At 44.5% G+C, this 22775-nt stretch overlaps 1 protein-coding gene across 3 annotated transcripts; it reads left to right on the top strand.

Moving 5' to 3' along the window:
- The first annotated feature begins 2138 nt into the window (after window positions 1–2138).
- On the top strand, window positions 2139–21227 carry LOC106676236 (GTPase IMAP family member 8). 3 transcript variants are annotated; one of them, XM_076891280.1, is made up of 5 exons: window positions 2139–2298; window positions 2382–2419; window positions 5391–5442; window positions 14310–15464; window positions 15550–21227. In XM_076891280.1, exons 3-5 carry the CDS (start codon window positions 5424–5426, stop codon window positions 17109–17111), a joined length of 2736 nt encoding a protein of 911 aa, XP_076747395.1. In that variant the 5' UTR covers window positions 2139–2298; window positions 2382–2419; window positions 5391–5423; the 3' UTR covers window positions 17112–21227. The 3 variants fall into 3 exon arrangements, with proteins under 3 accessions (XP_076747395.1, XP_076747394.1, XP_076747396.1); XM_076891279.1 differs by lacking the exon at window positions 2382–2419; XM_076891281.1 differs by lacking the exon at window positions 2139–2298 and having other exon boundaries at window positions 2335–2419.
- The last annotated feature ends 1548 nt before the right edge of the window (window positions 21228–22775 follow it).

The following is a 22775-nucleotide window of genomic DNA, read 5'->3' as shown; positions in this document are numbered from 1 at the left end:
TGACCTCCGATTGGCGTAACCGGGTGTCATTACTGCCGACGTGAATTATGATTTACTGAATTTACGTTTACCCTTAGCCAGTAGTTTTAAATTTCCCTCAATGTCGCCTGCTCTGGCCCCAGGAAGACAATTGACTATGGTTGCCGGTGTCTCTAGCTTCACATGTCTGAGAACAGAATCATCGGTTAGACACATGAACGGGTTGGTGGTGTACCTGGGGCTTCTGTTTAAGACTATGCTTCCTCCTCACCGTGACCCAGCCGCCCTCTTTCCCCAGCTGCTTGGGGTCTGCCGGGGAACAGCTAGCGGGGCCTACGCTATCTTCGGCTGCACCAGCTACAGGGGCCTGGCTAGGTACGGGTGAATGAAGGGTGCGAAGCCGAGTCTCCAATTCAGTAATCCTGGCCTCCAGAGCTGCAAATATGGTACAATTGTTACAGGTATCATTACTGCTAAAGGAGGCCGAGGAGTAACTAAACATCTGACACAATGAGCAAGAAAGTGCAGGAGGGACAGGTGAAGAGGCCATGGTGCTAACAAGTCGGCTACGAGCTAAGCTAAGCTAGCGAAACAGTAAAAACACAGTGAGTGAATACTTTGGCTATAAGTTCGGTAGTGAGTACACAGAAAGTGTGTTTTGGATGAAGCACGTGAAGATTATACTATGAAAAAAGAATGTATTTAACAGTTTTCAATTAAATTGCTAAGCAGATAAGCTACTCAGAAACACCACTTGGAACAGGAACAGGAAGTGATACTGTACCGCAGAGACAGCGAACACAAACTGACAGCGCCTCATTTTTCCAAACTCGTAATATAGGGATGTTGTCATGATGGGCTGTGTGGCAGGCCACAAAGGTGGACCCAAGAGCAAGACTCAAAACCAGGAGGGTTAAACTTAAGGCGCAGCTTTTATTGCTGGAAAAACACTTCTCATAGATAAACTCACAAAAACAAAACTCAACACCGAACAGAGACGCTTGAAGACAGGCCCACTAGACCATGCCAAACAAACAGCATGCAGAGGACACAACACTACAAAGGCAAACACAGGGATTAAATACACCGTTGAGTAATCACGGAATGGAAAACAGGAGGGAGACACAGCTCGGAGAAATTAGGGCTAACGAGACGGGGAAGTAAAACTGAATACACTGACATAGGACTGGAACTATCAAAATAAAACAGGAAACAATTTACAAAGACAGATTTGACAGAAAATATAACCCATAATACAAAATCAAACCAGCACAAGTTAAGAATCAGAACATAAATCATAATCTAGAAAACCACCAAAATATAAGAAACAGAAACAGAAAAAAGCAGACGTGTTGGGTAACATACTGAAGATTTGTCAGCTAGTATAAATTGTTACATTTTGGGAGTGAGAACGTGTTGAGTAATGACAGTAAAGTCTTTGAACCAAAACTAACAGCCCCCACTGATACACATGATACGTCATAACCCTGATTCCAAAGCAATAACCATGGAATCTGATTCTTCACCTACGCTCTAGTGTTCAGTCAGTCACCCTGCTGTTCAAAAATTATGTTCAGTATTTACAAATCACACTTGTGGTGTCTAATAGACTCCAATTTGTTCATCAAGATTGAGAGTCATCTTGAGAAAAGGTTAAGCTGAAGAGAAAAAGCAGGAGCAACTGTAACAGGCACGCACACTCACATTTTTGTTGTGACGATCTTTGTCTCGCACTTTTATTTGTAACCGTCGTTCCTAACACAGCAGGCTGGAACAGGCCCTGCATTCTTTTGCTTTCTGACAGATTAGCTGTAGTCTGTGGAGTTATTAACTTTCATGCTCTCGGCTTCTCACACAACCACAATGCACGCTGCATTAAAGTGACAGAGGGCAAATGTATTCTTTTAAACTTTAAACAACGAACATCAGACCAACAACACATCAGGATGTCGTACAGAACATCGGTGCAACCAGACGACAAACATGAAAGCGCACCGATGCAGATGTTTTGTCATCTGTTCTGCATGGATCCAGCCTCTGAACGTCGACACAAATCTGTACAAATATACAAATATAAGGCATAAATTTGTGTCGAGTAGACTCACTCCACCCAAACACCAGCACACAGAGTATGGGTGGGTGGTTGTTCCCACCCAATCAAAAGTGAAGAAAAGAAGGCTCAGAGAAAACATGAGCAGTGTTTCTAACTTCTGATTGGGTGGGCAGCGTTAAGCCCGCCTTCATACCGTCGTCAGAGGTGAAACCAAACAAAGAAGCAGGCGCCATGTCTCACCTGTGAACTGGGAGGACGACAAACAGGTAAAGCACAAATTTATCTGCTGTTTTTTCTGAACAGTGAAACTCATCACTAAATGTTTTCTCATGCTTTGGATTCTCTGCAGGTCTGCTGCACCTTTGTTAGCTGTGTTTGTGCTGTGAGGTGCGTCGTGATTCTTTGTTAATGATAGTTTCACTTTGATCGTTACTGCCTTTAATATACTTTTGATTTTTCCTCATTTACATCTTTATGGCTGCAGAGAGTGAACCTGTGTGATATGATGCAGAACTATAATTGCTAATATTTGTTTTGTGCTTTTATCAAATTACTGCACAGAATGAGCAGAAACATGAAACTTAGGTTATTTGTTATATAACCTATGATGACATCAGTGATTTCCTCTGAGCAGACAGAAAGATTGCATATAAACTGGAGGGTGAGACGGTTGAGTGAAGAGGAATATTTTAATATTTTATCTATATGAAACTTTTAATCTCTCTACTAAAACTGCCACAACTCCCCCCTCACACACACACACACACACACACACACACACACACACACACACACACACACACACACACACACCTTATTTGCAGCTGCTCACCTGTACCCAGCGGGCTGGAACAGGTCCTGGTATTCTCTTTGTTGCAGGTTGTACCGCCCACACTCAGATTGTGTTTCACTTACTGGAGTTTTTAGACTCTCGTGATCTCATCTAATCATCGTTCTCAGAAGCGTTTGCTAAATTAATCCTTGTAGTAAGATGTGAATGTGATTATGATCCAGGTGATGTGGTCTATAGTTGGTCGTTTCTGTCCGACTGTTTGGAATAATCTTAGTCCAATTATGCACTTGAATGCAGCACACATGAGTGGATCAAATGGATCCATCATAATATTCTTTAATTAAATCTCATTCAAGTAATATCTTCTTGTGCACAGTAGGCCTCCTGAAAGCATAAATGATCTCTGAGGTTGAGAACGTGAAATAAATCATCCATGTGTATAAAACACTTCTACATGTGTTCAGACTGAGGTCCCCTGATTCTTCAATCTGGTTGATCAGTCTTGGCCTTTAAAAAGACTTCAATTTCACTTACCGTATTTTCACGACCATAAGGCGCACTTAAAAGTCTTAGATTTTCTTCAAAAAGTGCGGCGCGCCCTATGTGTTGTAAGGAGGACGTAGTAGAGAACACCATGAGAACGTTAAAGGGTGAAGTGTGGGCTTTGATCGTATATACCGGGACAATTGCACATACCTGTATAAAAGAACAGGTATGTGCATTATGTGGAACATCGTTGTTTTAACAACCCTGAAAATGGCAAAGAGACACGCTTACGAAGCACAGTTTAAACTGAAGGCCATCAGCTACGCGGAGGAACATGGAAATCGAGCAGCGGCGAGAGAATTTAAGATTAACGAATCGATGGTTCGCAAATGGAGGAAGCTGGAAAACAAGCTCCGGCAGGTCAAGAAAACGCAGCTGAGTTTCCGCGGACATAAGGCGAGGTGGCCCGAGTTGGAGGAAAGACTCGAGCGGTGGATCATCGAGCAAAGAGCGAGCGGGAGAAGCGTTTCGACGGTCACCATTCGGCTAAAAGCAGTTTCACTAGCTGAAGAGATGAACATTGAACATTTCCAAGTAGGTCCGTCTTGGTGCTTTCGTTTTATGAAACGGTGCCATTTTTCCATCCGGACCTGGACTACGGTAGCGCAGCAACTTCCAGCGGATTATAAGGAAAAGCTGGCCATCTTCCGCTCCTACTGCAGCAAACACATCGGCGACAAAAACATCCAGCCCAGCCACATCACAAACATGGACGAGGTCCCGCTCACTTTTGACATCCCGGTGAGTCACACTGTGGAGAAGAAGGGGACCAGCACGGTAGCGATACGCACAACGGGGTATGAAAAGTCTTCTTTTACTGTTGTGCTTGGCTGCCATGCTAATGGACAGAAACTGCCGCCTATGGTGATTTTTAAGCGAAAGACTTTGCCTAAAGAGAAGTTTCCAGCAGAAATCATCATTAAGGCAAATGAAAAGGGCTGGATGGATGAGGAAATGATGAAAGAGTGGCTGAGGGAGGTGTATGTAAGGAGACCAGGTGGTTTTTTCCACGCAGTTTCACTAAGAGTGGAAGGCAGCGCCGGGCGAGTTACGCCACAATTTGCCAATGGATTGTAGATGCTTGGGCTAACATGTCTGCTGGCACTGTTGTTCGAGCTTTCGCAAAAGCCGGCATCATTTCCGAGGAGCCGCACGGCACGGAAAGTGACTCTGACAGTGAAGAAAGTGAACCTGGCATGTTTGATGGAGATTTAGCGCAGCTGTTCAATTCAGACACAGAGGATGAGGACTTCGATGGGTTTGATTGATGATAAAAATGTGAGTACCAAACTTTGTTTTGCTCCTGCTTTATTTTTAAATACGCACACTTGTATGCTTGTGTGTTGTTGATGATGACGATTACCGGCAATAGAAATGTGAGTAAGGTACCGAATTCAGGTTTGCTCCCGCTTTATTTTTAAATACGCATACGGTACTTGTATGCGCCCTATGGTCCAGTGCGCCTTATGTGTGTGTTAAATACAGTAAGGGCACACATAACTGAGACTGCGCCTTTTAGCACAGTGCGTCTTATGGTCGTGAAAATACGGTATTAATGGTGAAAGATATGATCCCTCTTTCAGCCGTTACTCATGATGTGGGCGACCGTGGCTCAAGAGTTGGCAGTTCGTCTTGTAATCGGAAGGTTGTCGGTTCAAGCCGGGGCTCGACCCGACGGTCTCGGTCGTTGTGTCCTTGGGCAAGACGCTTCACCCGTTGCCTACTGGTGGTGGTCATAGGGCCCGGTGGCGCCAGTGGCCCCAGGGCAGCTGTGGCTACAATGTAGCTGCCATCATCTGTGTGTGAATGACTGAATGTAGCATAAAGCACTTTGGGGTCCTCGGGGACTAAGTAAAGCGCTATACAAATACTATTTACCATGGCTAAATGTAACTTGTGTTGCACTCTTTTTTTCTGCCATTCCATTCGAACCATTCATGCTTACAGCCCCTTTGTCCACCTACCATCACATGTCGTGTGATTCAAAGAACCTAAAATACTTTTTTTTTTTCCTTCCAGTTCATCCCCAGGTCTTTTCAGAAAATCAACATCATGGCAACCAAAACAGCTGGTGAGTCCACTCACATGTTATTGATCAGCAGTGAGGATTTTGCACTCACACCGTCCACAGAGAGTAGATTTAGAGAGTAACTGTAACATCTGTTCAGGTATTGGAAGTGAAAGCACGCAACAAACAGGTGCAGCAGCAGGGTGGAGCAGGATCCAACTGCCATGATCACACTGTGCTGCTGGTTTTAGGAGCAACGTTGGCTGATAAACATATCCAACATGCTCACAGTACATGTCGCCCTGTTCTGCCAACAACAACAATTTACAAGATAATCCAGTGTAACACTATCTGTACTTACCAAAGGTTTAATGCTTGGAAATCAGGATTGTTGACCTTCACTAAGCATCAGTATCAACAGTTTGACCACGATGCCTAGGCCCAAAAATCACACAGTTGGAATCAGGTTGCAAGAATTGAAATGTGTCCCAAATATCTGGATCCCATCAGAGGCTAGTTTCATAAAGGAGATTGGCAATAGAATAGAATAGAATAGAATAGAATAGAATAGAATAGAATAGAATAATCCTTTAATGGTCCCACAGGGCGGAATTTGGTTCTAACAGCAGCAAAAAAAAACCCCACACATACAAACAAAACAGGACACAGTACAGAAACACACAAACTATATTAAAAAATATATTAGCTCAGTAGGTAGAGTGGTCCATGATTCCATGATCGGAAGTTCGGGGATTCGATTCCCCTGAACAGCTACCCTGAGGTACCCCTGAGCAAGGTACAATCCCTACACACTGCTCCCCGGGCGCCCAATCGCTGCCCACTGCTTCACTGAGTGAATGGGTTAAATGCAGAGAGGAATTTCCCCACGGGGATCAATAAAGTACTCTTTCTTTCTTTCTTAAGCAGAATCAGCAGAATCAGCATACTTTATTAATCCCTAAGGAAATTATGTGGGTTACAGTTGCTCCAGTACAGTAACAGAAACAGACTAGACTATTTAAGAATACAATATGTTAAATATTGCTGCTGTTTTAATTCCCCGCGGATGTTGGGTCAAACATCGCACTGCTGCTCAGCACTGTCGCGTGTTTAACTCCTCCACTGCTGAGCAGTTTTCAACAGTTTAGTTAAAACTAAAACTTTAAAATCCCGGAGTGTTCATGCACACAGACTGAGAACCTGAGCTCATGGTTTTATTCCACTTGTCGGACTGCTTTGGACACTGTGGCTCCATTAAAAACCAGACTGCCTAAAACTAAATCTAAGTCCTGGCTGAACAGCACAACCCGAGCTGTCAGAAAACACTTATCTGACATTATTCTGTCAAACTGTCACAACCTGCTTGTTTTATTTAAAACCATTAACTCTGTTCTTGGTGCACCACATACTGAATGTATCGAGCCCTCGTCTGCAGCCTGTGAAATTTTTTTCCCCTTTTTATTGAGGTCTCCTCCACCAGGGCTCACATGTCTCCTTGTGCTCGTGACCTCTCAGTCACTTTAAAGAAGACTGTTGGTTGTTTTAAGCTTGCAGGGCAAATGATGCCGTCCCTCCTCGACTCTTAAAAGAGGTGTTACCTACAGTTGGGCCTTTGGTTCTTGAGCTGGTAAACCAGTTTGATGTCAGGTGTAGTCCCTAAAGATATTCAACATGCAGTAGTCAAACCCCTGATTAAAAACCCTGCTCTTGATCCTAAAGTTCTTGTAAATTACAGGCCTATCTCCAAATTACATTTTCTTTCCAAAATTCTTCAAAAGATGGTTCACAGCCAATTAATGACCTTCCTGGAAAAGCAAAATGTTTTAGAGGTTTTCCAATCTGGTTTTAAATCCTTTCATACAGTGGGGCAAAAAAGTATTTAGTCAGCCACCGATTGTGCAAGTTCCCCCACTTAACATGATGACAGAGGTCAGTAATTTGCACCAGAGGTACACTTCAACTGTGAGAGACAGAATGTGAAAAAAAAAATCCATGAATCCACATGGTAGGATTTGTAAAGAATTTATCCGTAAATCAGGGTGGAAAATAAGTATTTGGTCAATAACAAAAATACAACTCAATACTTTGTAACATAACCTTTGTTGGCAATAACAGAGGTCAGACGTTTACTATAGGTCTTTACCAGGTTTGCACACACAGTAGCTGGTATTTTGGCCCATTCCTCCATGCAGATCTTCTCGAGAGCAGTGATGTTTTGGGGCTGTCGCCGAGCAACACGGACTTTCAACTCCCGCCACAGATTTTCTATGGGGTTGAGGTCTGGAGACTGGCTAGGCCACTCCAGGACTTTCAAATGCTTCTTACGGAGCCACTCCTTTGTTGCCCGGGCGGTGTGTTTTGGATCATTGTCATGTTGGAAGACCCAGCCTCGTTTCATCTTCAAAGTTCTCACTGATGGAAGGAGGTTTTGGCTCCAAATCTCACGATACATGGCCCCATTCATTCTGTCCTTAACACGGATCAGTCGTCCTGTCCCCTTGGCAGAAAAACAGCCCCATAGCATGATGTTTCCACCCCCATGCTTCACAGTAGGTATGGTGTTCTTGGGATGCAACTCAGTATTCTTCTTCCTCCAAACACGACGAGTTGAGTTTATACCAAAAAGTTCTACTTTGGTTTCATCTGACCACATGACATTCTCCCAATCCTCTGCTGTATCATCCATGTGCTCTCTGGCAAACTTCAGACGGGCCTGGACATGCACTGGCTTCAGCAGCGGAACACGTCTGGCACTGCGGGATTTGATTCCCTGCCGTTGTAGTGTGTTACTGATGGTGACCTTTGTTACTTTGGTCCCAGCTCTCTGCAGGTCATTCACCAGGTCCCCCCGTGTGGTTCTGGGATCTTTGCTCACCGTTCTCATGATCATTTTGACCCCACGGGATCAGAATCAGAATCAGAATCAGAATCAGAATCAGAATACTTTATTGATCCCTGGGGGAAATTATTTTTTGTTACAGTGCTCCATTTTAAACCAACATTAAGACAAGACAGACAATACGCTAACTAAGAATAGTACAATATATACATATATATACATACATACATACATAAGTCACTTATAAATAAATAGTTGGAAAAGAAACATGTGTAGTTGTAGCAGCAAACAGTGTGTTAAGTGGATGCGTTGTACAGGGAGCCACAGGCAGGAATGATTTCCTGTGTCGCTCAGTGGTGCTTTTCGGTAATCTCAGTCTCTCACTGAACGAGCTCCTGTGACTGACCAACATGTCATGGAGTGGGTGGGAGGTGTTATCCAACATTGTCTTTATCTTGGACAGCATCCGCCTCTCCGACACCACCTTGAGGGAGTCCAGCTCCATCCCCACAACATTGCTGGCCTTACGGATCAGTTTATTAAGTCTGTTGGCATCTGCGACCCTCAGCCTGCTCCCCCAGCATGCAACAGCATAGAGGATCGCACTGGCCACCACAGACTCATAGAAAATCCTCAGCATTTTCTGGCAGATGTTGAAGGACCTCAGTCGCCTCAAAAAATAGAGACGACTCTGGCCCTTCCTGTAAAGTGCTGTGGTGTTTTTAGCCCAGTCCAGTTTATTGTCAATGTGTACTCCAAGGTATTTATAGTCCTCCACAATGTCAACACTGACCCCCTGGATTGAAACAGGGGTCAAGTGTTTCCTGGTCTTCCTGAAGTCCACGATCAGTTCCTTGGTCTTTGCCACGTTGAGCTGCAGATGATTCTGCTCACACCACGTGACAAAGGAGTCGACCACAGCCCGGTACTCTGTCTCATCATCCCTGCTGATGCATCCAACCACCGCAGAGTCATCAGAAAACTTCTGAAGATGGCAGGTCTCTGTGCAGTGGCTGAAGTCTGTGGTGTAGAGGGTGAAGAGGAAGGGGGAGAGGACAGTCCCCTGTGGTGCCCCTGTGTTGCTAATCACCTTGTCAGACACACACTGTGGGAGACGTACATATTGTGGTCTTCCTGTCAGGTAATCAACAATCCAGGACACCAGAGAAGCAGCCACCTGCATCGCTGCTAACTTATCACCCAGGAGGGTCGGCCTGATGGTGTTGAAAGCACTGGAAAAGTCAAAAAACATGACCCTCACAGTGCTCGCCGGCTGGTCCAGATGGGTGTAGACACGATTGAGCAGGTAGATGATGGCGTCCTCTGTTCCGAGACGAGGCTGATAAGCGAACTGAAGGGGATCCAGATGTGGTCTTACTATGGGTCGCAGCTGGTCCAGGATGAGCCTTTCCAGGGTCTTCATGATGTGGGAGGTCAGTGCCACGGGCCTGTAATCCTGGGGGCCACTGGGACGAGGCGTCTTTGGTACAGGGACGAGGCATGATGTCTTCCACATCACCGGGACCCTCTGCAGACTCAGACTCAGCATAAACAGTTTATGAAAGACTCCACACAGCTGGGGGGCACAGGCCTTGAGGACGAGAGGACTCACTCCGTCTGGTCCAGCAGACTTGCCTGAGTGAAGTCTCCTCATTTGCATCTCAACCTGGTATTGAGTGAAGGTGATGGGTGGGGGAGGGGTGTCAGGAATCTCACAGGAGGCAACATGTGAAGAGAGAGGCTGGCACAGTGGTGTGGCTCTGGATTCCAGGCTGACTGCAGGTGAGGTTGTGGGGGTGGGAGCAGACACTGTGGTGTCGAATCTATTGAAAAACAGATTCATCTCGTCGGCTCTATTCTCACCTCTCTCAGCTCCCCTGCTGTTGGTTGGCCTGAATCCAGTGATGGTCTTCATGCCCCTCCACACCTCTCTCATGCTGTTCTGCTGGAGTTTCCACTCCAGCTTCCTCCTGTAATTGTCCTTAGCCTCTCTGATCTTGTCCTTTAGTAACACCTGGACCTTCCTCACCTCCTCTTTGTTGCCCCCTCTGAAAGCCCTCTTCTTGTTGTTGAGGAGGGCTTTGATGTCCTTAGTCACCCACGGCTTGTTATTTGGGTAACAATGAACAGTCTGAGCTGGAACAATGGAGTCGGTGCAGAAAGTTATGTAGTCTGTGATACACTCAGTAAGCCCATTGATGTCCTCGGCGTGAGGCTCACAGAGTGTTTCCCAGTCGGTCACCTCGAAACAGCCCTGTAGTTCCGCTATTGCCTCCTCTGACCACCTCCTAACAGTCCTGGTGGTCACAGGTTCCCTCCTCACAATTGGCACATAGCGGGGGGTGAGGTGAATCAGGTTATGATCTGACCTACCAAGTGGGGGGAGGGAGGAGGAGCTGTATGCATCCTTGACGTTAGCATACAGTAAGTCTAAAGTTTTCTCTCCCCTGGTGGGACAGTCCACATATTGTCTGAATGTTGGTGTATTGTCCAGTGATACATGGTTGAAGTCACCCGAGATCACAATAAAGGCACTCGGGTGCTGAGTCTGTAGCCGAGCTATGGCAGAGTGGATAGTGTCACATGCAGCTGTGGGGTTAGCAGAGGGGGGAACATAAACAGCCACCAAGATGACGTGAGAGAATTCCCTGGGTAAATAATACGGCCTGAGTCCAACAGCACACAGTTCAGTGTCCGGGCAACAAATCCTTTCTTTGATTGTTATGTTGGCAGGGTTACACCACCGGTTGTAACTAAAACAGCAAGCCCACCTCCTTTACGCTTACCGCTAGCGATGCTGTCCCTGTCCGCCCGAACAGTGTGGAAGCCTTCCACGGAAGCATTCTCATCGGGAATGACCTGGTGCAGCCATGATTCGGTGAAACACATCAGGCTACACTCTCGGTATTCCCTCTGACTCCGTACCAGTGCTGAGAGCTCGTCGATTTTACTTGCCAACGATCGCACATTTCCCATCACGATAGACGGCAGACACGGTTTAAACCTCCTCCTCGCTTCGAGCCTCCGCTGTCTCACCGTCACCTTTTTTCTTCTTTTCTGTCCTTGACCTCTGCATCCCCGATGTGTTTTCCTCCAAATTTCAGCTGGTACTTCTGCGGGCACTTCTGCGGGCCTGGCCAGCGAGCCGGCCGGCATCAGGGCGATCAGCTGATCTCTGGAGTAAACAGTCCGTGCGTGTAGGAGATGTGCCGCGGTCCCGTTCCATGATAAAAGTAACAGTTCCACGGCCACCAGAAGAACAAAAACTCTCTCAATCCACATGATTGAGTAAGAGATAGAAAACGGAGGAAAATACAAGTCAGAAAAAAAAAAGAATACGTAAGAAAAAAGAGCTAAACTAAGAGAAAAGCAGGAGCGACTGTAACAGGCTGCACGCTGGTTGGCGCATGCGCATGAGATCTTGCGTGGAGCCCCAGATCGAGGGAGATTATCAGTGGTCTTGTATGTCTTCCATTTTCTGATGATTGCTCCCACAGTTGATTTTTTCACACCAAGCTGCTTGCCTATTGTAGATTCACTCTTCCCAGTCTGGTGCAGGTCTACAATACTTTTCCTAGTGTCCTTCGAAAGCTCTTTGGTCTTGGCCATGGCGGAGTTTGGAGTCTGACTGTTTGAGGCTGTGGACAGGTGTCTTTTATACAGATGATGAGTTCAAACAGGTACCATTCATACAGGTAACGAGTGGGGGACAGAAAAGCTTCTTACAGAAGACGTTACAGGTCTGTGAGAGCCAGAGATTTTCCTTGTTTGAGGTGACCAAATACTTATTTTCCACCCTGATTTACGAATAAATTCTTTACAAATCCTACCATGGGAATTCATGGATTTTTTTTTTCACATTCTGTCTCTCACAGTTGAAGTGTACCTCTGGTGCAAATTACTGACCTGTGTCATCATTTTAAGTGGGGGAACTTGCACAATCGGTGGCTGACTAAATACTTTTTTGCCCCACTGTAGCTCTGAATCAGCACTTTTAAAGGTTTTGGGTGGGCATTAGGGGCACAGCACTGGAGTGGTTCAGGTCCTACTTGGAGGGGCGAACATGTGTCGTCCTCCGCTCCTCTCTTGTGTGGTGTCCCACAGGGCTCAGTTCTAGGCCCGCTCCTCTTATCTTTATACTGCTTCCTCTTGGTTCTATACTGAGAAAACACGGCATTGCATTTCAATCAATCAATCAATCAAGGCTTTATTCGCCACATGCAGGTTGCCCTGCAGTGAAATGGGACCCCCCCCACACCCCCCCCCCCCCACACCCCCCCCCCCCCCCCCCCCACACCCCCCCACACTCTACACACACAACACAGACATTACACATAAATGTCCACAGCACAACATTATGGACGTGACAAGCCGCAGGGTTGGGTAGGGGGTGAGGAGTAGCCCGAAGCAAACACAGCAGCCATCCTTTTCCCTTTTATGCTGATGACTGTCAGACCTATGTCCCTCTAAAGGAAAAAGGCACATACTCCACACAGCCATTACTTCAGTGTCTTGATGACATTAAGGCTTGGATGTCTGTTAACTTTTTAAAATTCAATGATAAAAAGACAGAGGTGATGTGTTTTGGTAGCCCCACTGAGACCCCAATGTGTATTTAAATACCTTGGCCCAATATGTTAAACGAGCTGTCACAAACCTGGGGGTGAAAGTGGACTGTGATCTGAAGCTTGACAGATAGATTAACTCAGCTAACTAAAATAAAGCCAATTCTTTCACAGCAGCACTTTGAGACAGTGATCCACGCCTTTGTTAGCGCTAAGTTGGATTACTGTAATGCACTTTATATTGGGGTCAGCGCATCATATATTACCCATCTACAGAGGGTGCAAAATGCTGCAGCTCATCTTTTAACTGGCACTTGAACGTTTCAGCACATTTCCCCTATTTTAGCTTCACTTCACTGGCTGCCCATTCATTTTAGGATTCATTTTAAAATTATTTTATTTCCTTTTAAAGCTCTCCATGGCCTAGCACGATCTTATCTCTCTGGGCTGCTACAGCTTTACACACCTATCCACTCTGTCAGGTCAGCTGATCAGCTGCGCCTGAATGTACCCAGGACTGGACGTAAACTTAGAGGAGATCGTGCTTTTGCTGTAGCAGCTCCAGAACTGTGGACCGATCTGGAGCAGACTCCCCATACTCCATGTTCACAAAACACATCTAGACTGGTTTTGCAAACTCCCATGCACCTTGAAGTGTCCTCTAGAGGGTAAAGAGCTGGTCCAGTGCTCATAATTTGCGTTTAAGCTGATGATTCATTAACTAAATTCCAACTTTATCCCAACTCTATACTGTCTAGTGTAACGACAGTATAAACAGTTTAGTATCAGTGTAGAGGATGGACATCAGTCAAGAAAATCTACTGAAGCTCATATTAAAGATTTTTGTGAGTTGTGATATTTTTCCCTCTTAGGGTTTCCCCACCCGCCAATATAACCCTTGACTGTACTCATTTCACTGTTACCATTTACAACAGGCAACAGAAAATAGTTATTGTTTTAAAGCTATCATTCAATGCAGGTGTCCGAGATAACAGATTCAAACTGAGTACATTCATTAGAATTTAGATTTATGCACTATCATTATTTCATTGTTATATTAGTTTAGCACAAGGTTCAGTTACCTTTGTATGAAAATTGTTCATAGAAATGTTCTTCAACAAGTTACTTTTTACTTTCTTACACTGAGTACATTTCAGAGCCTGTACTTTTGGACTTTTACTTGAGTAAAGAAGTTGCTTCATTTCTTCTACTTAAGTAAAGAAAGTTTGCACCTTTGCCACCTCTGTCCAACAATATCAGGCCAGTGCCTTTAAAACCTGCCCAGAAGCCTATCCTCCTTAATAGAGGGCTGACATGGCTGTTCAAACTTAGCCCGGCCCGTCATCAAGAAACCATATTTGAAAGTGAAACTGCCAGCGCTATCACTAAGCAACCTGTTTTAAGACAAAGTTATAAGTGATTATTTCTCAAGTGATATGATTAACAATTGCAAACTATGTAATGGAATGTGACGTAAATATGTGTTTCATAATTTTTGATGTAAAATAACTTTTTTCTAATTACAGCACGTGAACTCAGGATAATGCTGTTTGGAAAAAGTAATGACAAGAAATCAGCGCTGGAAAAGCTCCTCGTTGGGAAAAAAGAGTCTAAAGGTTTTGGAGGAAAGCAATCTGGTGCTGCCTCTGGAGAGAGGAACAGGAAACCTCCCACAGTTGTAAAAACACCCAACATCTTCAGTCTGCCTGTGAATGAGCTGTTTAAAGTGATGAAGAGCTGTGTGAGTCTCTGTCCTCCTGGACCAAACGTTCTGCTGCTGTTAGTCAAACCTTCTGATTTCACTGAGGAGAACAGACAGACTCTGAATTTGGTCCTGAGCTTGTTTGGTCAAGATGCTTTTAATCACTCCATTGTCATCCGAACGCATAACGAGGAAGGGAATAACTCAGTGGATAAACTCATTGAAGAATCCAAACAAAGGCAGCAGTTCATTAACTTTGACAGGAAAGACTCCTTCTCAGATTCCTCAGAGTTGATGGAAGAAATGAATGAGATAGTGAGTAAAAACTGGGGAAAATATCTCATATTAAAAGAAGAAGCTAAACCCAATCTGAAGTCCAGTCTGAACCTGGTTCTGTTTGGGAGTGGATCATCAGGGAAGACGTCAGCAGCCAAGGCCATTTTAGGTCAGACTGAGCTTCATTCAGCCTCCAACTCATCAGAGTGTGTTAAACATCAGGGAGAGGTGTGTGGACGTTGGGTTTCCCTGGTGGAGCTGCCTGCCTTGTATGGAAAACCTCAGGAGGCAGTGATGGAGGAATCACTCAGGTGTATCTCCCTCTGTGATCCTGAGGGTGTCCATGCCTTCATTCTGGTCCTGCCTGCAGCTGCCATCACTAATGAAGACAAGGGAGAGTTAGAGACCATCCAGGATGCATTCGGCTCTCGAGTCAATGACTTCACCATGATTCTGTTCACTGTCAAGTCAGATCCGACAGATCCAACTGTTTTAAGCTTTCTAAAGGAAGACAAGAACATCCAGGAGCTCTGTGAGAGCTGTGGAGGAAGATCAGTTGTTCTCAACATCAAGAAAAAACAGCAGATCCCAGAGATGTTTGAGATTGTGGACAAAATTAGTCAGCCTACAGGACAACTGTGCTGTTATACAACTGCAACATTTTTACACGCACAAATGGAGAAAGTCTTAAAACTTGTCACTGGTAAGTAATTTAGATTTTCTATTTCCAATGACCCACTGAGTCCTGATCTAACTCTAAGTTAAATGCAACTGTTTTCATGTTTTAGGTGGTGAAGTTGGAGAACAGGACTCAGACTGTCTCAGGATTGTGCTGATTGGGAAGACCGGCTGTGGAAAGAGCTCTACAGGAAACACCATTTTAGGAAGAGATGAGTTTAAAGCTGAATCAAGTCAAATATCAGTCACCCAATGTTGTAGGAAAGTACACGGTGAGGTGGACGGTCGTCCCGTTCTTGTGGTCGACACTCCTGGTCTGTTTGACACAAGTTTGTCCAATGAGGAGGTTCTAGAAGAGCTGGTGAAATGTGTCAGTCTCCTGGCTCCAGGACCACATGTCTTCCTGTTGGTGATTCATATCGGCAGATTCACAGCAGAAGAGAAGGAGACACTGAAACTCATCAAGCAATTCTTTGGGAAGAATTCTGAAAAGTTCACCATCGTTCTTTTAACCAGAGGTGATGAACTGGAGCGTAGCAGATTGTCCTCAGAGGACTACATCAAAAACAACTGTGATCCTTCCTTTAAGAAGCTGATCTCTGACTGTGGAGGAAGATACCATGTGTTCAATAACAATGACAAACAAAATAAAAAACAAGTCAGTGATCTGATAGCAAAGATTGACACCACGATGAAGAACAATGGAAGGCGCTGCTTTACCAACAAGATGCTGCAAGAGGCTGAAACTGCGATAAGGAAGGAGATGCAGAAGATTTTAAAGGAGAAGGAAGAAGAGATGCAGAAAGAAAAGGAAGAAATTGAAAGAAAATATAAAGAAGATATGGAGGCCATGGAGAAAAGAATTGATGAAGAAAGAGAAAAGGAGAGAATACAGAGAGAAAAAGAACTCGAAAAAATGAGAAATAAAATTAGAGAAGAAGAAGAGAAGAGAAAGCAGGAACAGGAAATCAGGGAAAAGGAGAAAAGGGAAAAGGAAGCTGAAGAAGAAAGACGTCGACAAGAATTTGAAAAAGAACTTGAAAAGCTGGACAAACAAATTCAGTCAGAAAAAGAGGCAAAAGAAAATGTGGACAGAAAACTGGAAGAAGCCAGAGAAGAGATGAGAAGAAAACAAGAGGAGTGGGAGAAAGAACAGAAGGAATGGTGGGACAAACAACGACAAGACGAAGACAAAAGACGAGAGGAAGAGAAAGAAAAAATGGAAAAACTACAGGACGATTATAACGAAAAGCTGGAATGTGAAAAAATCAATAAAGAAGACGATCAAAGAAGAAGAGAAGAGGAAATAAAAGGATTGGAGGAAATTCATAAGAAAACTCTGGATGATCTAAAGAAGAAACATGAAGAGGAAGCCAGAAAGAAAGCTGAAGAGTTCAACCAAGCCCAGAAGAAACACATGGATGAATTAGCAAAACAGAGGGAAGAACATAAGAAGGAAATGTACGACTTAGTGAGACGTGTGACCAAAAAGACTGAAAACTTGAACAAGATCAAGAATTTAATGCATAAACATGAAAGACAAATGAAGAATCAAACTAATGAGGAGGACATAGAAGACCTCCAGGAAAAACAAAAAGATCAACTAAATGAGTTGATGAAAAACATTTTGGGAGAAGAGCTCAGCAGCTCATCAGCCTGCAGCATTTTATGAAATGAAACGTCAGATGTTCTTCTCTTTCTGTCATTTAGATAAGAGAATCTTTAAAGTAGCACAGAAACTGATTAGTGATCATCAGTCTCAGCAGTGTCATCATTAAACTACAGGTCATTACACCAACATTAAATATGCTTCTGACTGGTAAAACTAATTCATCTCATGTATAGTAATTAGCTGTTGTTACATGTTACATGCACTTCTGTGTTCCTGAGTTCTAACATTGATTTACTTTTAACCGTCCACTCAGGCTGCTCTGTGGTTTTTAGTCGACTTGATTTGACCTCTGCCTTCGATACGGTTGATCACCACATTTTATTATCGAGGCTAGAACATGCTGTTGGTCTCAAAGGCATAGTCCTATCTTAGTTTAAATCAGATCTCTCAGAGAGGACTTTCTCCGTTGCTATGGGACAATACTTTTCCTCTTCTGCCCATATCTACTGTGGTGTGCCCCAGGGGCCTGTTCTTGGTTCTACTTTGTTCTTCCTGTATATGCTGCCTTTGGACTCTACTTTCGAAAAATATTAACATCTCTTTCCACTTCAATGAACTCACCCGAAACTCTGGCTGATTGGGACCCACACCCAGTTTCACACCTTGGCTCAGGCGATTAGAGGATCATCAGGGGTCCTTTTGTCCCTCTGTGGGGGGAAACTCCCACTAGGTTTATATCTGGGACTCTCCACCATTTGACCTTAGAACTGAAGAAGCTTCTCGGATGAGAGGTGAAACGTCTTCAAGTAACTTAAAGAAGTCCAGACGCTTTTCTTTGCAAGCTCCTTTGACTGTTCACTTTACAAACACGTCAGATCGGATACAAGGAGCTGAATTCACGACACAAAGAGAAAAAAAGTGGCTTGTTTATTTCACTGAAATGTCATGTGACCAACTCAAAACGGTTCTCTGTCATTTGTTTGGCCCCCACGTGATGGTGTGTGTGCCCGATGACACCAGGGCCTGCTTCTAATGAGACAACCTGTGGTGTCCTCCCAGGTCTGGACAAGGCATCACTGAGTTCCTGGACAGTCTGAGGTCCAACCTGATGGTGTCAGGTGGACAAAAACATAATGAGGTGCTCTGTTGGATTTAGGTCAGGCGAGCTTTGGGGCCAGTCAGTGATATTCATTTATCCTCCAGGAAGTGCCTGCAAACTCTGTCCACATGAGGCCGGGCAGCGCACCAACGTAGAGTCTGCAGTTAGTGGAGGATTTCATCTCCGCACCTAATGGCAGTCAGGGTGGTGGTATCTAGCCTGTAGAGATCTGTCTGTACTTCCCTCCATGGATTTGCCTCCCAGACCATCACTGAGCCACCAAATCACTGATACAGAATCATGTTACACAGATCGTGTATGTCGATCACTCTCCTTCAAACATCTGCATCAGTGCAGGCTAATGTCTGATATCTGGCTGTCATCTGACTGTTGTTCCTCCTCTGCCTGTTCATTTTCTCATTAAAATAAACATTAATAATCATTCGTCCACTGTCACTTGAACGCAGCATGCATTTGTGATCTTGTGAGAAGCTGAGAGTGTGAAGACGATCTGTTTGTCCGAGGCGACCGACTCTGCACGCACAAAGATCGCAGGGCCTGTTCTGGCCTGCTGCTGTTTGCAGCTGCAGTAGCACCAACGCAGGAAGAGTCTGACGATCAGAAACATTCATCAGGACAACAGTCAGATTAAAACAGCTGAACCAGTTTCATCAGGTGAACGATCTACGTGGAAGTTTTTTGGGTCATTATCCATCTGCACTGTAACACTGGCTCCACCATGTTGGTCACATGACGTGGTTTCCTTCAGATCATTGGCTGTTTCTCTCCTCCCGTCAGTCCGGTACTATCGAACCTTGGCTTCGTGTGTTTGTCACACCTTTGGTCTGTTGTCTGAGTGTATCTGCTTCTGTTGTCATAAACATGACTAAACTGCCAGTCAGTCAACTGTCCAATTACTTTTGACACTCTGAAAATGCTCGACTTTGTTTTTTTAAACATGAATAAAAACGTTGGTTTAAAATCCTCTGCAGTGACGAGCAGAGTCATCAACACAGTGTCGTTATTCAGATACTAACAAACTTATCTGTGTCTCTGTAAACACCTGAGATATCACAGAATGAAGCTTTGAGTCGTAGCAGCACTCGGACCTGTGGAGCAGATGGCTGAGCTGATGTGCTCGAACACGTCTGAACACTACGTGTAGATAACATGCAGGGACTTGAAGCAGGGCAGACATTTAGAAGGTGAAAGTACAAACATGTGGCCGCGCTGTGTGTAAATATGTCAATAAAAACGGAGCTCAATTTTCTCATAAATAAATATTTTGTTCATTTATTCTCTAAACTGTTTAAACTGGAAAATGCACCATCGTAAGAAATATATGAGCGCAAACCTTGACACGCCTGGACCGTCTACTCATGTCGTTTCTCCATCACCCTGGTGGTGGCCTCTGACGTAAAGAGACAAAAACGACAGCTTGTAAAATAATAAACGCCAGCGTGCGTCTAGGAGCTCAGAGATAACGTAGACAGTCGGCAGATATGTGCGGAAAAGCTTTTTCATTGACAGCCTCTATTTTCAGCAGGACGATGTTAAACCACACGCAGCAGGACTGTGTAGCAGACGAGTCCAGGTGCCAGCTGCAGCCTCCAGCTGCTGTCTGAAACTGAGAAACTCGACATTTCAAAATTGAGCCGGCTTCACCTCTCAGCGGCTGATTCACCTCATCGACAACCTTTTCTGCCTCCTGCGTTCGTTGGCTCGCTGTGCTTAAAAAACATCATCTTCTGAGAAGAAGTTTTGTGGAGCTCAAAAGAGAAATACAATCATTTTACTCAGATCTAAAAACATTTATTGACCAAAACAACTTTAATGTGAATCCTTGGAAGTAAAACGATTCTGTTTCTGATCGTACACGACTGCTTCCTGTTCTCAAATGTAAATGAAGTACACATCTGTGTGGGGTCAAAGCTGTGTGCTCAGAGGAGACGATGAGGCTGAACGGACCAATCGGGATGGAGGCGACGACTCAGGTCGAGCCCTGCCCCCTGGTGGTCATTTGGTGGCATCAGCTGGTTAAGCTGCAGATTAAAAAGCATGTTTGAGATAAACCGAAGCACGAGGTGAGTCGACACAGAGCTGCGGCTTTAACGTCATTCACGGACACGTTTAAACACGTCAACCTGACAGGAAGCTTTTTTTCAATTTCTAGTACTTTAAAAATATTAAATATTTTCTGATATTTTAAAATATTTTAAAAACTATTTAAAAAAATATGGTTGTTGTAATACTTCTGGAATAATTTAGTGGGGATAGTACAGATACAAGAAATTAAAGGTTTTCAGTACTAATTGTAAGACTAATGAAATGAATCAGTGTTGTTGGTATTATGCAGCGTCCACAGTCACATGATTTGATGGATGTGCAGGTTGTGTTTGACGTGTCAGCTGTTTTATACTCAAACCTATTGTAACATAATTACACATTTACAGCTGTTAAAGTCCTCTGATGTACAATAAAAAACCTTCTTACTTTAGAATAAAACTTATAAACCTGTTTAATGTTACGATGACCAAAGCAGCGCTGCTGGTTTCAGCTTCACTTTTCATCTACAAGCCTAAAAGTTCATTTAAAACCAAAAACTTCGTGTTGAAAAACAAAGATTCGATTATTTAAACAGGTTACAAGTTTGTCCTTCTTGCTCGGCAGTAAATATTTTTACAACTTGAGATCACGTCATGGAGCAGTGACTCCATCACATTCAGCTGTTTTGTGCAGTAACTTTAAGAAGATGTTTAAATGTTTACTTTCAAACGCTGAAAAGCATCTTTGGGCGTCGATCTGAAGCCTCGACCAGCGCGTCACTGAGCCGTGTGGATCCTGATCCAGCAGGGAGACCTTCCCTCTGCTGTGGCCTATTCTAAGCAGCCCGATGTGAACCTTCAAATTTTACCCAGAATGCACTTTGTGAAGTTTTCTCCGGTGAATCAAATCGATCAAACGGCGATGCTCGTTCCTAGGGATGGGTATCGTTTAGGTTTTATCCGATACCGGTGCCAAACCGGTACTTTTGAAACGGTGCCGGTGCTTAAACGGTACTCAAACCGGTGCTTAAAGAATGGAGAACACAAAATTGGTCCAAAAACTTCTCATGTTCAGCTGTTTTTTTTGTAAAAAGATAACAATGTTAGCCTTTTCTGCAGCTATGGGGCATATATGGTGTCACTCTTGGCTGGAAGCAGTGCTTAAACAATGGAAAAAACACAAACTTTGTCCTAAACCTCTCATGTTTAACTGTTTTCCTCTTTTTCTTTGATCATTTTAGCCTTTTTGGCCAGGGTGCAGGGAGTATCTGCCATCAAACAAGAAGACAGCCGCATGTAGCTATGATGATGTTTGCTAGTTCACCTTACATGCATTAATGTAATAACGTGGTTAGCCTACTCAACGTAAATTACACACGAACAACATGAAGCTACTCACGCAGAGAAGAACGGCTGTTGCTGCCATCAAATACGGCGCATTTCTGGGCTTTAAAAAAAAACGCTATGCGTCGCCAGGTGTTTCATCGGATTCGAGGTGTTACCTCCTTTGACAGTATCACAGTATCAGCTTAAAGCACTTGTTGCTGCTGAGTTTGCATCTTTTGCTGTGAAGTACAGCCAGACTTTGACCGCTTCGTCTTGGGCATTTTTAGTCTGTAGCTCTGCTCTAACAGAACATACGTACCTGGACCCGCCTACTATCCTCGGAAACGTAAAATGATTGGCTAGAATCTAAAGTGTGTGACATCTCAGGAAAAAAAAGCACCGAAATAAAGCACCGAAATGTGCGCTGCTTTTCGGTCTGGTTACTACCGTTTATGTCAGAACCGGTGCCATCATGGCACCGGATACCGGTACCCATCCCTACTCATTCCTGCTCGCGTGTCGGTCAGGGTTAACGTAGCCGGAGAACCTGCAGCTCTGTTACATCAGCTGAGTTTACTGTACAAATAAATCAATCAGCTGATTTTCAGCGAGCACTGAGACGTGATGCTGGCGCTAAACGGAGCACAGACTGACGACAAACAGACGCGTCAATGTTTCAGCGTAAAGGCCGACACTTTTGTTTATTCCAGCTTCCAAACAGTTCATCTCAAACATTTTACAGTTTTGGTTTTTTAGTAACAGGCGTCACAAAGTCCACAAACCTGAAGCATCCACGTTTCAAACGTCTCAGCGGGAGTTCAGGCCACGCCTCCGTACTGAGCGTCACAGTGGGGCGTGTCCTCTAACGAGCCACACAGGAAAATAATAATAAGCCATAAAAGCCTCGTCAGTGGTCGAACTGAGCAAACCGGTGTTCAGCGGCTGTTTAGTCCGAAGTTCAGGAAACTCGATTCCACGACTGAAACCTTCCACCGCTCGTTTATGATCGACCTCGGTTCTGATCCAGACCTCGGACTTGTGCTGACGGGCGCGTAAAGAAAAGAAGAATTAAAGAGCGGCGAAGTCCAGGATGCACAAACTGAGGAACTGAAACACGGGAGGGAGGCGGGGACGAGTCCTCGCTCGGTCGGGTTTAGCCCTCGTCCAGAGTCACAGTGTTCACACCGACGCCTCTTCATCATCGTTCTGCTCATCGTCCGAGCTGCAGCCGGATCAGCGCCATGATTAAAGCGT

Source organism: Maylandia zebra, linkage group LG12 (genome assembly GCF_041146795.1).
Source record: "Maylandia zebra isolate NMK-2024a linkage group LG12, Mzebra_GT3a, whole genome shotgun sequence".
In the NCBI taxonomy this organism is placed as follows: Eukaryota; Metazoa; Chordata; class Actinopteri; order Cichliformes; family Cichlidae; genus Maylandia; species Maylandia zebra.
This window is presented reverse-complemented; position numbering and strand designations above follow the sequence as displayed.